Raw genomic sequence first — 17323 nt, forward strand, 5'->3', positions numbered from 1 at the left:
TGTGTGTGAGCGAGAGAGAGAATGTGTGTGTGTGTGTGAGCGAGAGAGAGAATGTGTGTGTGTGTGTGAGCGAGAGAGAGAATATGTGTGTGTGTGTGTGAGCGAGAGAGAGAATATGTGTGTGTGTGTGTGAGCGAGAGAGAGAATGTGTGTGTGTGTGTGTGAGCGAGAGAGAGAATGTGACTGTGTGCGTGGGACGTTTACTTGAAGTTCTGAGGCCGAATGTCCTTGACCGCTGATGTGCTCCCCCGCTGGGATGGAACATTCCTGTTTGGCCTCTGTTCGGTGGTGTCCATTCATCCATTGTCACATACGTTGTCGGCTCAATGTTCCTGGATACAGAAACTGCAGGTGTGACAGAAGTACAAGTAAGCGAGGAGTGGGAGTTCCCCTTTTACTGAAGGAAAACATAACAACAATGCTTAGAGGGGATATTCTTAAGGGGTCTTCAAATGAGGCTGTATGGTTAGAATTCAGAAACAAGAAGGGGATGGTCAGTCTGTTGGGACTGTATAATAGACCCTCAAATAGCCAGCGGGTACTAGAGGAGTAGATGTGTAGAGAGATTGTAGATACTTGTAGGAATAACAGGGTAGTATTAGTTGAAGATTTTAATTCCTCCTGTATTGACGGGTCACCCAGATTGTAAAAGGCCCAGATAGGGTGGAATTTGTCAAATATGTCCAAGAAAGGTTCCTAAATCAATATATAGAGGGCCCTATTCGGGAGGGTGCTGCACTGGACCTCCTCCTCGGAAAAGAGGTTGGGCAAGTGACTGAAGTGCTGGTTGGAGAACGCTTTGGGTCCAGTGACCATGACTGTCTTTATTTTAATGTAGGTATAGAGAAAGATTAGACAAGTCCACACGTTAAGGTGCTAAATTGGAGCAGGGCCAGTTTTGGGGCCACTAGGCGGGATCTAGCAGCAGTTGATTAGGTGAGTTTATTTGAAGGCAAAGTCTGTTTGAAGGAAAAGGAATGACTGGCGAATGGAAGGCTGTTCAAAGTGTGACATCAAGAGTCCAGGGACAGTATGTCCCTGTTAGGGTGAAGGGAAAAGCTGGCAGGTTTAGGGATCTCTGGTTGACGAGGGATATTGAGGCTCTGGTCAGTGAAAAGAAAAAGCATACACTGGGTTTAAGCTTTCAGGCTCGTGAATCCCTAGATGACTATAAAAAGTGTAGGAGCACCCTTAAGAGGAAAATCAGAAGAGCAAAAAGAGGGTATGAGATGGATCTGATTAGGGGTAGTCATCATAGATTTGTGCATGGGAAGTCACATCTGACAAATCTCTTAGAGTTTGCCGGAGAAGTAACCAAGAGGATAGATGAGGATAGGGCAGTGGATGTTGTCCGTATGGACTTTAGTAAGGCCTTTGACAAGGTCCCACACGACAGGCTAGTCGTGAAGGTTAGGTCGCATGGGATCCAGTGAGAGCTAGCTATTTGGATTCAAAATTGGCAAAATGGTAGGAAGCAAAGGGTGATGGTCGAAGGCTGTTTCTCGGTCTGGAGACCTGAGACTAGTGGTGTGCCGCTGGGGTTGTTGCTGGGACCTTTGTTATTTGTTATTTATATAAATGATCCGGATGTGAATGTTCAAGGCATGATTAGTAAGTTTGCGGATGATACAAAATTAGGAGGTATAGTTAATAGAGAAGAAGGTTATCAAAAATTACAGAGGGATCTTGATCAGGTCGGGAAGTGGGCTGAGGATTGGCAAATGCGATTCAATGCAGATAAGTGTGAGGTTTTGCACTTTGGAAAGTCAAACCAAGGTAGGGCTTATACAGTAAATGGTAGCTCCTGAGGAATGTTGTGGAACAGAGTGACCTAGGAGTACAAGTACATAGTTTGTTGAAAGTGGTGTCGCAGGTAGACTGGTGAAGGCATTTGGCGTGCTCGCCTTCATCGGTCGATGCATTGGGTATAGGAGTTGGGACGTTATTGTTACAGTTGTATAAGTCTTTGGTCAGGCTGCACTTGGAGTATTGTGTACAGTTTTGATCACCCTGTTATAGGAAAGACATAGTTAAACTGGAAAGTGTGCAAAGAAGATTTATGAGGATGTTGCCAGGACTAGTAGGCCTGAGTTACAGGGTGAGATTGGCCAGTATAGGACTTTTTTCCTTGCAATGTAGGAGATTGAGGGGTGACCTTATTGAGGTGTATAAAATCACGAGGGACATAGAAAGCATGAATGCATATAATCTTTTTCCCAGTGATGGGAAATTGAAAACGAGAGGACATAGGTTTAAGGTGAGAGGGGGAAGATTTAAAATGGACCTGAGGGGCAGCTTTTTCATGCAGAGTAATGTGTATATGGAATGGGCTGCCAGAGAAAGTGATTGAGGCAGGTACAATAGCAACAGTTTAAAAAAACATTTGGATAGGTACATTGAACGGGGAGGATTTGGAGGGATATGGACCAAATTCAGGCAATTGAAACGAGCTGAGTGGGCACCATGGTCAGCATGGAACAGTTTGGACTGAAGGGCCTATTTCCATGCTGTATTATTCTATGACTCTATAACTTTCTTTCCCACCTATCTTAGTGGCTATAGTACTTTCTATCACCACATCCAAGTCACTGACAGAGATTGTGAATAGTTGGCTACCAAAGACTTAACCCTATGGCACCCCACATCTTGCCAAAGATCCATTTATCCTGACTGTCCGTTTTCATTAGTTTAGCCAATACTCTATCCAAGCTAATAAATTATCCCTGACCCCATCTGATCTTACCTTGTGTGTTAACCTTTTGTACAGCACCTTATAAATGCCTCTTGAAGGCCAGATATACTACATCTAGTGGATCCCCATTATCCACATTGTTTCATCTTTGAAAACCTCTGGCAAATTAGTCAAACAGGATTTATGGATCATAAAACCTTGCTGGTTCTCCAAATGTCTTTAATAATTACTTCCTTAATAACGGATTTTTCCAATTTCCCAACATGTTAAATAAACTTGTCTGTAGTTTCTTATTTTCTGGCTCCCTCTCTTTTTAAATAAGTCTGTTGTGTTAGTATTTTTCCAATCCACTGGAATCTTTTCTGCATCCAAGAAATTTTGGAATATTACAAGATACCTGGATAGGAAAGGTTTAGAGGGATATGGGCCAAATGCAGGCATTTGGGACTAGTTCAGTTTGGGAAGCCTGGTCGACATGAACGATTTGGACCAAGGGGTCTGTTTCCGTGCTGTATGATTCTAACAAATGGATCCACTATCTCTGCTACCATTTCCTTTAAGACGGTAGGATGTAGGCCATCAGGCCCTAGAGACTTGTCTGCCTTCAATCCTAATAGTTTGCTCAATATTTTTCTCCTATTGATGATCATTCCAAGTACATTGTTGAAACATTAAGATAACTGAAACATCTGGTTAATTGTTTTAGATTTACTAAATGATTCAATTTTCACTTAATATTGAAAGTAACGATTGTTTAAGTCTGTTGAGTTCACATTATTGACCACTTGATATTATCTTCCAGCAACAGTGCAGCATGTAGTAATGCAGTGAGAAAGCCAGCAATCTCTTTGGCTGACAGTACAGACCTAAGGTAGGTCACAACAAAATAAGGAAGATGGGCAGAGAACTTTACTGAATGCATTTTGTTAATTTGCCCGTCAACTCTTTCATTGTGGCATGTCATAATTTCTTCAATGTTTGCAAGGTTTTTGCCTTATGCAAAGTCCTTGCGATTGGTTTTGAAAGTACCTTTTATTGACCTGAACTGCATCTCTTCTTTTGTCATGATTTAATTTGAGGGAATTTTTTGGGCTTGTTTTTCCAGCTTGTAGGCAAAGTCATCAGTCTTGGCAGAGCATAGGCTGATCTTTCATTAGAGAGACCACTAGAGAAAGTTTAACTTGAGGGTCACCGTGCTTCAGGCGAGGGATGAGGTTGAGAAGCTGACGTGGGAATTAACCCATGCTGTTGGCACCATTCTGCATTGAAAGCCAGCCATCCAGTCAACTTAGCTAACTGACCCTTGGCCATCTTACATATATCTTTGGAAAATAATCCTATACCTATTTCCCCAACACACACATCATAAAATTTCCATAGTTTTGTTCTTGTTTTTAATGCAGTAGATTGAGTGCTCAATGTCTTCCTTATTTCTTGATGACGTGAAGTGAGCATGATGTTCAGAATGTACTCTGAGGAGATCACAGCATAAATGGTGGGATCCACTCGAGGCTCATACTATAGTGATCTGCAGACATTTCTTTTGAATCATCTAAAGTGTTCAAGTTATAGCCAACTTTGTTATTATAGTCCAGTTTTTCAGTGTTTGGCCCAAAGCCTTGTGTGCTCTGAAATTTCAAGTGAACATCTAAATACTTATTAAATGTTGTCATCTTTCCTGCAGTGAATTTCAGATATTCTCCACCCTGAGAAAAGATGCACTGTGGACCTGGTTCTTGAAACTGAATCGCGCTAATTGAATTAGTATCAGTGGGGAGCATTCAGGAGATGGTGATCATTGCATTGTAGGGCTCAGGTTAATGGTGGAGAATGACATACAATTACCCAGAATAAGAAAAATCAATTAGCAGAGAGCAGACTTCAGTGGAGCAAAAACAGAACTGGTCAGGATTGACTGGAATGAGAGGTTGTTTGGAAAAAACAGCTACCTTCAATGAGGTAACAAGATGTAGAGCTGGATGAACACAGCAGGCCAAGCAGCATCAGAGGAGCAGGAAAGCTGACGTTTCGGGTCTGGACCCTTCTTCAGAAATAGGGGAGGGGAAGGGGATTCTGAAATAAATAGGGCGAGAGGGGAAGGCGGATGGAGGATGGATAAAGGAGAACATAGGTGGAGAGGAGACAGACAGGTCATAGAGGCGGGGATGGAGGTGAGTGTAGGTGGGGAGTTAGGGTGGGGATAGGTCAGTCCAGGGAGGACAGACAGGACAGGGAAGCGGGTAAGGCTGGTAGGGAGGGGGGGGGGGTGGGACTTGAGGTGGGAGGAAGGACGGACAGGTTAGGGAGACAGGGATGAGCTGGGCTGGTTTTGGGATGTGGTCGGAGGGGGTTAGATTTTGAAGCTTGTGAAGTCCACATTGATACCATTAGGCTGCAGGGTTTCCAAGCGAAATATGAGATGCTGTTCCTGCAACCTTCGGGTGGCATCGTTGTGGCACTGGAGGAGGCTCAGGATGGACATGTCGTCCAAGGAGTGGGAGGGGGAATTGAAATGGTTTGCGACAGGGAGGTGCAGTCGTTTGTTGCAAACCGAGCGTAGGTGTGCCACAAAGCGATCCCAAAGCCTTTGCTTGGTTTCCACGATGTAGAGGAGGCCACATCAGGAACAGCAGATACAGTATACCACATTAGCAGATGTGCAGGTGAACATCTGTTTGATGTGGAAGGTCTTCTTGGGGCCTGGGATGGGGGTGAGGGTGGGGGAAGTGTCGGGGCAGGTGTAGCACTTCCTGTGGTTGCAGGGAAAGGTGCCGGGGGTGGTGGGGAGTGTGGAGCGGACAAGGGAGTCACGGAGAGAGTGGTCCCTCCGGAAGGCACATAGGGGTGGGGAGGGAAAAATGTCTTTGGTAGTGGGGTCAGATTGCAGACGGCGGAAGTGCCGGAGGATGATGCGTTGGATCTGGAGGTTGGTGGTACGTGAGGATGAGGGGGATTCTGTTTTGGTTGTTATTGCAGGGAGGGGGTGTGAAGGATGAGTTGCGGGAAATGCGAGAGACACGGTCGAGTGCGTTTTCGACCACTGGAGGGGAAGTTGCGGACCTTGAAAATAGAGGATGTCTGGGAGTGGAATGCCTCATCTCGGGAGCAGATGCGGCAGACGCGAAGGAATTGGGAATAGGGGACGGCATTTTTGCAGGAAGGTGGGTGAGAGGAGGTGTATTCTAGGTAGCTGTGGGAGTCGGTAGGCTTGAAATGGATATCGGTTTCCAGGTGGTTGCCAGAGATGGAAACAGCGAGGTCCAGGAAAGAGAGAGAGATATCGGAGATGGTCCAGGTGAGAAAATACTGGCAGCTAACATAAAGTCTTTGATAGGCGTGGTAAATGATAAGAGTGATAAAAGGTGGACTGGGACTGATTGAGACCAAAAAGAGTGTTTTACAGTTGGAGGCAGAGGGTGCAGCTAGGTGTTAAATGAATAATTGGTATCTCTCTTTTCCAAAGGAGAAGATGCTACCCAGGCCATGATGGTAGAGGAGGAAATTGTCACAAGAAAGCTTCATCAGGGGGTATTCTGATGGAAGTAGACACCCTTGCCAGGCCGACTGAGCATGGGGCAACACTACTTGAGAGAAGGCAATTGCATAGCCTCGCTCAGGAAATATCCTGAACAGAGGGACTCTAGATCAGGCCACAGCAAAACCCCAAAACAAAACCAAGCCTCAGCCAAATGGTTAAAATTTTCTCGAAGACCTGGATGGGCAGGCCATTGTAGTTGCTGGTGGTGTGCAGACCGGAGACAGCAAAAGACTCTCGCTAGGCCTGAATTGATTAAGAGATCTCATAACAGTATCTGGGACAGTGCACACCCTGGAAAGTCCATCCACAGCTGGTTTGAAACAGTTAAATTGCTTAGCAACATCCAAATCAAAATAAATGTGTGGTTAAATGGTCACCTGGTTCAATTTGAAGGTTGATACCGACACTGCTTTATCAGTGATTGCAGAACCAGTCTTTACCAAAATTCACTCTGGACTCCAATCCTTAAGTTTGTGTAAGATGTCGGCTAGACTGAGAACATATACTGGAGGATCCCTACAGATTAAAGGTACAACTTCAGTTCTGGTCTCTTATGAGAAACAGCTGATTCATAGTTACCACTGATCATAGTAAAAGACTAGGGCCCAAGCTTGGAGGGGAGAAATCGGTTGAGAAAGATTCAACTTGATTGACTCAACGTTTTTTGATTAGAAGACGGCTGCCTCAGTGAAGTCCTAATTAAAAACCCGGAGCTTTTCAGGAAGGTCTGGAGACTATCAAAGGTGCCAAGGCTGGAAAGCAAATAAATCATCAAACCTGTACAGTTTACGGAATGGGTGGCATCACTCATACCGGTTTTGAAGTCCGACGTGTTGGTTATGTTTGTGGGGATTTTAAACAAATGGTAAAAGGCTTTTCGCAGCTGGATGAATACCCAATTCCTCGCATAGAGGACTTGTATGCAAAACTGGCGAAGGCTCTGTCCTTCATGAAGCTAGACATGAGCCAAGGATACCTGCAATTGAAACTAGATGAGGATTCCCAGAGGTATGCTGCAATTAATGCCCATAAAAATTTCTAACAATATATGAGACTGCCTTGTGGGGTATCATTAGCCTGTGATGTTTTCCAGCAGACAATGGAGACCATTTTGCAAGGTATACCCAGGTCACCATTTATCTAGGGAAGTGAAGAAGCAGCTATCTAAGGTGTTGGCACATTATGATCACAAGCAACACGTGGTGCTGACGTCCAGTGCCTCCCCATATGGTATCCAGGTGGCCCAGCAAAGAGAAACATCTTTTGCAATGCACAGACTCCTGGAGGTACTGGGACAGGCAGCAGGTGAACGTTTACCAGCAGGGAATTTGAGCATTTCCTAAAGTCGAATAGCAGTCGGCCTGTAAGGACAGGTCCATACCAATCATTGTTCAATGGTCTGGCGGAAAGAGCAGTCCAAACTTTGAAGGCAGGCTTAAAGAAACAGCCTACAGCTTCACTTGATATCAAACTGTCCCAGTTCCTGCTGATTTTAGGACCACCCCTCACACAACTACAGGGACAGCTGCAGCAGAGTTGCTAATGGGAAGAAGACTCTGCACCAGGTTGAACCTAATCTTCCCAAACCTGACGGAGTGGCGGGGGGAGAGTGACACAGCATCAGGAACGCCAAGGCTGGATACAAGACTCCTCTAAGTGAGAGAGACAGAGGACGAAGTTTGGCATCAAAACCACGGGAATGGCCCTGCGTGGGTAAGAGGCATGGTCAACACGAGGTCAGGTCTTGTGACATACACAGTTTGGGTAGGAGAGGTAGCCCTGATCAAGCACATGTACTACATGAAAGCTGCAACCTCGCAAATGGGGCAGGAGCAAAACATACCCGGCCCCTCCGAACATCCAGTAAGGTTGTCAGAACCCGTGAGTTCTCCCCCTCCACCTAGCATTGAAGAAACCTCTGAGGACGAGATGGACGCAGCAGATGTCACAGCCTCGACACCATTGCCGCCTGAAGAAGAAGAGACATTTCTTCCGAGACGCTCTGGGGGCAAGAAGCGGGCTATGGTCCTGTACGTGCTGCCAGTATCCAAGGCAGAATCTGAGGACTGGACCTGGTGTGAAAACTTGGCGAAGCTGAGGGGAGAAGAATGGGCTTATGTCCAGGACTTAGGGGGAGCAATGTAGTGATTGGAATGAGGTCAGCCAGGTTGACCTTATAGAATGAGTTCCCTGATTGGGGCTGTTAACTTGGTTGAATCAGAGAGTCCTGGCTGATAGATATAAACAGGAGTGTCAGGGGTTCTGTTCACTCCAGGGGCTTTGGCTCTGAGCTGACTGGGTCAGTGTCATGTACTATGGAAATGTAAATAAAGGGTGACTTAATGATGTGATACCGGTCTTCATGAAGTTTTTTCACTCACTGTCCACTCCGCCAAGCCATCTGTATCATTTTGGAGCTTACAACTATCCTGTACAGAATCCATGACATAGACAATTTTTGTGTCATGTGCAAATTTCCCAATTGTGACCCCCCACATTCAAACAAACGAAGGAGTCTCAACACCGAGCCCTGCAGAACACCACTTGAAATAGCTTTCCCTTCGCAAGAGGAGTCATCGACTGTTGCTTTTCGTTTTCTGTTACTAAGCCAACTTTGGATCCAATTCAACACATTACACTGTATCCCATGGGCTTTTACTATTTTGACCAGTCTGCCATGTGGGAATCTTGTCTGCATGAATTTTAGTAAGGCATTTGACAGCATTTACTGAGCTACCCTCATCGATCCTCCTTGTCACTTCATCAAAGAATTCAAATTTGTAGGGCATGACCTTCCCTTAATAAAGCCATGCTGACTATTCGTGACTAGTCCATGCCTTTCTAAGTGACAGTTTATCCAATCTTTTGGGGTTGATTCTAAGAATTTGCTCACCAATGAAGTAAGAATTACTGGTCTATAATTATTTGGCATTTCCTTTGTATCCTTTTTAAACAAAAGAACCACATTTGCATTCCTCCACTCGTCTGGCACCTCACTTGCGTATGGTGAAGATTGGAAAATAATTCTCATTATTGCAGTTGTAATTTGCAAGAATAATTTCAACATGAGAAATTTCAGTTATGTGCATAGATTAAAGAACATAGGACTGCTCTCCTTGGAGAGAAGTTGGTTAAAAGAAAATTTGATACAGGTTTTCAAATATGTGAGCAAGCTGGTTAGAGTGGATAAGGAGAAATGGTTCTCACTTGTAAAAAGAACAAGAATGAGAGGGCATAGATTTAGTGATTTGCAAAAGAAGCAGTAGATGATGTGAAAAAGCTTTTTTACTCAGCGAGTATATAGCTTTTGGAATGCACAGCCTAGAAGGGTGAAGGCAGGTTTATTGCAGGCAGTCAAGGGGGCATTGGACAATTATTTGGATAAAAAGAACGTTCAGGGATATTGGGGGCAAAACAAGTGATTGGCACAAGTTAATGATGCTTATTTGAAGAGCTGGTGCAGGCACGATGGGACAAATGGTTTCCCCTTCCCATAAAATACCTGTGATTCTGTATTTGTGGAATCTAGCTCCAAGAGTGAGGAGCTCATGTCTACAATTGTGCGGCAAAGTTATCACAGTTTAAGATGAAAACCAATTGATCTTTTCACAATTATTTTCAGTATTTAGTATTTAGATGTGCACTTGCAGTGCTAAGGCAGTCAAGGCTATGGGCCAAGTGCTAGAAAATGGGATTGGAATAATCCCACTTAAGGGCTTGTTATTGACTGATGAAGAATAGGCTAAAGGGCTTTTTGCTATGCTGTAAATTCAATAAATGCACTAATATTGCTTGCTGTTTACCAGTGTTGAGTCAGTGTATTTACCCTGCTCTGCATCATGAGCCCTGTATTAGTCAACTCGTGTCTAATATATTCATGGTATTCCTTTATTAACTGTAAATTCCTGTTTCTCAGAGTGCTACTGAACATAATGTACCTGATGGTGGAGACAATCCGTCAGGAAACAGAAGAGGATAATCTGGAGTGGAGGGCAATGAGGGAGACCTTCAGAACAGACCTAGGTGTGACAATATGTTCTGTCAGATTTATTGCTAATAAAAGGAAACACAAGTGAATTGTTTTTGATGTATGATATTTCATATTCCTAGTTATTTGCTTCCATGTGTTATCAATTCCATTTTGAGCGCAATAAAATATTCCAAGCTATGAGGGGAGAGAAATATTTAACATGACATTTCCCCTTACTCACTCTGTTTTTCCCTCCCTTCTCTTCATAGGGCAAACCCCTTCTGGGATTTACTTAATGTGTGCTATTGTTAGCAAGCCTGAATAATTCATAATTGACATAGAATTTACAGTACAGGAGTAGGTCATTTATCCTGGATGGTTATTGCCTGTGTGTGTTTTACATGAAGCCTCTCCCATCATACTTACCCTAATGCAATCAGTGTATTCCAGCTTCCCTTAAATGAATGCACTAAATTTGCTTCAATTATTCCTTGTGCTGGTGAGTTCTGTGTTCTCATCACTCTGGGTAAACAAAATTCTCCTGAATCTTTCATTTGATTTATTTGCGACTACCTTACATTTATGGCCCTAGTTTTAGATTTGCATAAATTCTTGTGAATGCTTATTAAGTACAAGCATCAGTTTGTGTAATTTCAAGAAGATTGTTTGCAAATACACAAAAATATGCAGAAAAAAATGAAAATGCTGAAAATTATGCAGAGTTATGAATTGGAGTCTGTGTAGACATTTTGAGCACAGTGGAGTATTTGGTCCCCAAGTCTTGAGTATTTTGCATTGACAATTCAGTTAGACTGTCCTCCATTGCTTTGACAAACAGAATAACTAATGGGTGGAATAAGAGAATCCCCTTTTGGATCAGGATTGAGGATTCATGTCTTTTATACAAATATGCTGTCACTCCCTTCAGGCTGAATAAACACTAAGTGAGACGAGGCCCATCATGAGAGTTTCAGTCGCTGTTGGATGGAAGTAATGCAGGGATAGAATACAGGAACAGAAATAAACATCTGAGTCTGTGAAATTTATTTTAATTGTCCTAGATGTATATCCATTAATACCATTTGTCTAATAAATGATGTCTTTCTGCCTTGAAAATTCACACAATCCCCAGTGTTAACAGGCTTTTGAGGGAAAATAATTTGACTTCCAATATCCTTTGTGGAAAAGTGCTGTCTGATTTCACTCTTGAATGGTCTGCCACTAATTTTAAGATTATGGCCACTTGTTCCCTCCCGAGAAAGTATAATTTCTCTCTCTCTTGTACATCTCAGATGAGTCACTCCTCAGAGTCATAACCTCAGGGATAGGAGTCATATTTATGAACCTTACTTCATAATTTTACTCTAGATTCTCAGCTTTGTTCTAAGAATAAATATTGAAGCTTTCTAACATCTACATGAGTTTTTTTTGTGCTTAGGTCTTCATGAACAAGACTAACGTTTGATTAGTCTTCAACATGTTGCAAAATGTTTTAGTTATTTATGTACTTATATTCCACTGGTTGGCCCCCTGTAGAGGTGGAGTAGGGGCAGTATTGTGAGGGAAGTGTTTTGAAGGTGATATTTATGTTGGAGACAATATAGGTAGGTGTAATCAGAAGTTTCTTGTATGAACAGAGTGTCAAAGTTGCAAAAGATCTGGTTCTGCCTGAGGCTGTGTTGAGAATGGAATCATGACATATTGTACGTATATTGCGAGTCAAAGTCATAAAAAATGATGTGCAACCAGTGTTTAGTTGGAGGAAATTATAGCTCATTGAAGTCTGGATTTCTGGAAAGCAGCCTAATGAAAGGTGTACATTTGTCATGGATCATGTGAAAACTGACCACAAAGTCCCTTCAAAGTTCTGATAAAGAGTCATACTGGACTCAAAATGTTAACTCTGTTTCTCTCTCCACAGATGCTGCCAGACCAATTGAGTTTCTCCAGCATTGTGTTTGTTTTAGATTTGCCTTTATACAAAGCCATAGCTTTGCCTTTTTCTTTCTCCAAGGTGTATCCCTGTACAACAATGAACCATTTTCAGTTATGCTGTTTGGGATGGTGACCAAATTCTGCAGTGGCCATGCTCCCCATTTCCCCATGAAGAAGGTTCTCTTATTGCTTTGGAAAACTGTGTTGGTGAGTTTTAATGAAATAGGAGGTTTGTTTTTATCACTAGTACTTGTCATTTAAAGAAGTTTGTTTGTGCTTCACGTTTGCAAAGAAAAAACTGGCAACCTTAGCAGTGGTTTAGATGGAAAATCTATTGCATAAAGTCAGAAATGTGCACTTATTTTTATCCACATTTGCTTTGAATTCATTTCCTCAACCAGCAAGGGCAATAATATTGGTAATGGACGCAGAGCTGCAGTGCAATATTATTGTGATTCTTGTTCCTGTTTTATTATCTATCGATTGTCATTGACCTGACAAGCAGATGGGTGCTGGACTGGAGGCATTTGTATTGTCCTGGAAACTTGAGCATCCTATTTTGGCAAACGCATGAAGAATGACCACTTCAGTAAGGTTTCAAATTGCCAGTGATTATTGAACGAGTACTTGGGTCAATATTCATAGGTTATTAAAATACACCAAACACTTTACTATCTCAGTTGTATGTGAAGTGTTCCCTTTCTCCATGCTTAAAATTCCAAAGTCAGAAGTCTCACAACATCAGGTTGTAGTCCAACAGGTTTATTTGAACTCACAAGCTTTCGGAGTGTTGCTCCTTCATCAGGTGAAGGGAAGCGCACAGGCACAGAATATATAGGCAAAGAGATAATGGCAAGATGATTGTGATTTCAAATAAATCTGTTGAACTACAGCCTGGTGTCATAGTAATTTGTGACTTTGTCCACCCCAGTCCAACACCAGCACCTCCACATTAAAATTCCAAAATCAGTGAATGTTAACACAAGTTTGTGTTAGCATTTTACGGTTATGATAATAGTTCATCCTTTTTAGAACCTTAATTCAGTGCTATACTTGTCTCCTTAATAGCTGTCGCTAGGAGGCTTTGAAGACTTGCAGGTTCTTAAAGTTAAGAAACGTGAGGCACTTGGTCTTCCACCACTCCCCGAAGACAGCATTAAAGTGATCCGTAACATGAGAGCTGCCTCACCACCAGCATCTGCCTCTGACCTAATAGAGCAGCAGCAGAAACGGGCTCGTAGAGAGCACAAGGTGAGAGTGACATGCATTGACCAAATCAGGTACCATTAGTACTGATGTTGTGATTGCACAGATATTTGCACTAGTTTTAGCTCAACTCTTAAATTTGCACTTTAATTAGCTGATACGTAACTAAATTGTTTTGTTGCAGTAAAGCACCAGCACAGGCAAAATTCTTGTCTTTTCATTTGTATCTGATGTGACTATCAGAAAAAAAATTTTCTTGAGACATTCAATTTCGTTTCTCCTGCACAGTTTCTAATCTCTTGGCATTTAGGAAATGTTCTAATTTGTCTTTTCTTGCATTCATGGTGTTCTCGATTGTGTCTTGGCTCCTTTGAACATGAATGGATGATGGAGGTTGATGAAGTAAATTACAAAAGGGTCACGTAGGATTACTGGCACAGAAACGGGCCGTTTTGCCTAACCAGACCATATCAACATTTATACTGTATTTGAGCCACCTCATCTTTTTCAATCATCGCAACCATTTACTCCTTTTCCTTTGTATACTTGTCTTGCAGGATTTAAAATGCATGGGGGCAGGTGAAAATTTACCATAGAAACCTTAACAAAAAGCCCCTGAAAACTTAATGCCAAAGGCAAAAAATTAGTCAAGGAAGGTCTGTCCCCTGTATTTTGTTTAGGGGAGAACAGGGGCAGGAGACAGAATTCGTAAGGAGCTGCACCTTTAATTTCAGATGTCTCTCCTGTATTGCTGCTCGAGCTTGTCCAATCTCCTCGCTCTCCTTTTTGGGAAGACTGGTTTTCTTTGGTAGCACTGGCTTGGATATTGGGTAGGATGCCACCTTGGGCTATGCTGAATTATCCTAGTGCCTTGTTGCGCTCCTTATGGTTGTAGTTGCCAACCTCTAGGTGGCAGGAAGTAATGCTGGTTGTATTCTTGTTCCGGGTCACGTTGCCAAGCAGCCTCAGGATTTCAGTGGCAACCAGGTATGTTAGGGCTATAGCCTTGACATGGTCTCCATTGTGACCCTTGCACACTGAGGTTGCTGAAGCTAAGGGAGGAAACTGGAAATTGGCTCTGGCTCTGGAGGCCTGGATGTTTGCTGTGGCCTAAGCTCGTACAAGCTTCAGGGGCCATTGCCTGTCAGGGAGGAGCTGCTGAGTGGTCTGTGCCTTCTCCGTCCTGTACTTGTTCCTCTGCTGACAGAGCCCCGCTTAAGCTCCTGCGCAATCTGCTTTAACTGTGCCTGGGCTCAACTTGAACTGGGGCAGGTTTGCATTTGTGGGAGCAGGCAGCAGACCTATCTGTGCATGTGTGATTCCTTCCTATTTCACTCCCTTCTCTACACTTCATAGAACATAGAACAGTGCAGCACAGTACAGGCCCTTCGGCTCACGATGTTGTGCCGAACTTTTACCGTAAACCTAAGGTCTATCTAACCTCCACCCCTACCTTTTATACTATCATCCATATGCCTATCTAATAGTCACTTAAATGCCCCTAATGAGGCCGACTCCACTACCCTCTCCGGCAATGGATTCCATGCCTCTACCACACTCTGAGTAAAGAACCTACCTCTACCGTCTCCCCTATATTTACCTCCACTCACTTTAAAACTATGCCCCCTCGTAATAGCTACCTCCACCCTAGGAAAAAGTCTCTTGCTGTCCACTCGATCCAAACCTCTGGTCATTTTGTATACCTACAAAGTCACCTCTCCTCCTTAGTCGTTCTAAAGAGAAAAGCCCTAGCTCTCTCAACCTTTCCTCATAAGACCTTCCCTCCATACCAGGCAACATCCTGGTAAATCTCCTCTGCACCTTTTCCAACGCTTCCACATCTTTCCTTTAATGAGGCGACCAGAACTGGACACAATACTCCAGATGTGGCCAAACCAGGCTTTTGTATAGCTCGAGCATAACTTCACGGCTCTTGAACTCAATCCCTCTATTAATGAAAGCTAACACACCGTACGCCTTCTTAACAACTCTATCCACCTGGGTGGCAGCTTTCAGGGAACTGTGGACATGAATCCCAAGATCCCTCTGCTCCTCCACACTGCCAAGCATCTTTCCGTTAACCCTGTATTCTGCTTTCAAGTTTGTCCTTCCAAAATGAATCACCTCACACTTTTCAGGGTTAAACTCCATCTGCCACTTCTCAGCCCAGCTCTGCATCCTGTCAATGTCCCTTTGTAACCTAGAACAGCCCTCTGCACTGTCCACAACGTGACCCACCTTCATATCGTCCGCGAACGTACTAATCCACCCTTCCACTCCTTCATCCAAATCATTTACAAAAATCACAAATAGAAGAGCACCCAGAACAGATCTTTGTGCTACACCACTCATAACTGAGCACCATGTTGAATATTTTCTGTCAACTACCACCCTTTGTCTTCGAAGGGTCAGCCAATTCTGAATTCCAATCTGCCACATTTCCCCCTGTCCCATGCCTCCTTACCTTCTGCATGAGCCTACCATGGGGAACCTTATCAAACGCCTTATTTCAATCCACGTATATCACATCCACTGCTCTACCTTCATCCACGTGTTTGGTCACCTCTTCAAAGAATTCAATAAGGTTTTGTGATGCATGATCTACCCCTCACAAATCCATGCTGACTGTCACAAATCAATCTGTGCCTTTCCAGGTGATCATAAATCCTATCTCTCAGAGCCCCTTCCAATAATTTGCCCACCACTGACGTAAGACTAACTGGCCTGTAATTTCCGGAGTTATCCCTATTCCCTTTTTCTCACCAGGGAATGACGTTTGCGCCTCTCCAATCTTCCGGCACTGTACCCATGGACAGTGAGGACGAAAAGATCATCGTCAAAGGCCCTGCGATCTCTTCCCTCACTTCCCATAGAATCCTTGGATAAATCCCATCAGGCCCAGGGGACTTATCTATCTTCAACTTCCTCAAAATTCCCAGCACATCATCTTTACTAACAACGATCTGCTCTAGCGTACCAGCCTGTTTCACACTGTCCTCCTCTACAACTAGGTCCCTCTCAGTTGTGAATACTGAAGAAAAGTATTCATTAAGGACCTCTCCTATCTCTTTAGGCTCCGTGCACAAATTCCCTTTACAATCCTTGATTGGCCCTATCCTTTCTCTGGTAATTCTCTTATTCCTCACGTACGTGTAAAAAAGCCTTGGAGTTTTCCTTGATCCTGTCTGCCAAGGTTTTCTCATACCCCCTTACAGCTCTCCTAGGCCCTTTCTTCAGCTCCTTCTTGGATAACTTGTATCCCTCCAGAGCCTTTTCCGTTACCTGTTCCCTAAACTTTACATAAGCATCCTTCTTCCTTTTAACCAGTTGTTCGACCTCACTTGAGAACCAAGGCTCCCTCACTCGACTGCATCTTCCCTGCCTGCCAGGGACAAACATATCAAGCACATACAGTATGCATTCCTTAAACAATCTCCACATTTCAATAGTGCTCTTCCCTGACAACATTTGTTCCCATTTTATGTTACCCAGTTCTTGCCTAACAGAATTGTAATTACCCTTCCCCAATTATAAACCTTACCCTGCTGTATGTACTTATCCTTTTCCATGACTATTGTAAAAGTAACAGTGTAATGATCGCTACCGCGAAAATGCTCTCCTACCGACAGGTCTAACACTTGGCCCGGTTCATTGCCAAGCACCAAATCCAAAGTGGCCTCTCCTCATGTTGGCCTATCTACATACTGTGTCAGGAATCCTTCCTGAACGCACTGGACAAAATCCGCTCCATCGAAACTATTACAACTAAAAAGTTTCCAATCAATATTTGGAAAGTTGAAGTCACCCATGACTACAACCCTGTGACTTCTGCACCTTTTCAGTATCTGCCTCCCAATCCACTCCTCCGCTTCTCTGCAACTAATAGGGGGTCTGTAAAAAACCCCCAACAAAGTGACTGCACCTTTCTTGTTCCTGACCTCAACCCAAACTGACTCTGTAGACAGAGATAGTAGGAACTGCA

The 17323-nt window shown here is 43.5% G+C and overlaps 1 protein-coding gene across 8 annotated transcripts in view; it reads left to right on the forward strand.

The window, feature by feature from the left end:
- Nucleotides 1–17323, forward strand: part of strip1 (striatin interacting protein 1) — a 220487-nt gene that overhangs the window by 51455 nt on the left and 151709 nt on the right. For all 8 annotated transcript variants that reach the window (XR_007264746.1, XR_007264745.1, XR_007264743.1 and 5 more), the window contains exons 6-9: nucleotides 3495–3563; nucleotides 10147–10253; nucleotides 12215–12342; nucleotides 13204–13386. Coding sequence is in view for 2 of the 8 variants with exons in the window: in XM_048611980.1 (XP_048467937.1) it covers nucleotides 3495–3563; nucleotides 10147–10253; nucleotides 12215–12342; nucleotides 13204–13386 (487 nt within the window). In the remaining 6 variants the exon portion in view is untranslated. The remainder of the gene's footprint in view (nucleotides 1–3494; nucleotides 3564–10146; nucleotides 10254–12214; nucleotides 12343–13203; nucleotides 13387–17323) is intronic.

The sequence above is a fragment of the Rhincodon typus genome, chromosome 25 (assembly GCF_021869965.1).
Source record: "Rhincodon typus isolate 14 chromosome 25, sRhiTyp1.1, whole genome shotgun sequence".
In the NCBI taxonomy this organism is placed as follows: Eukaryota; Metazoa; Chordata; class Chondrichthyes; order Orectolobiformes; family Rhincodontidae; genus Rhincodon; species Rhincodon typus.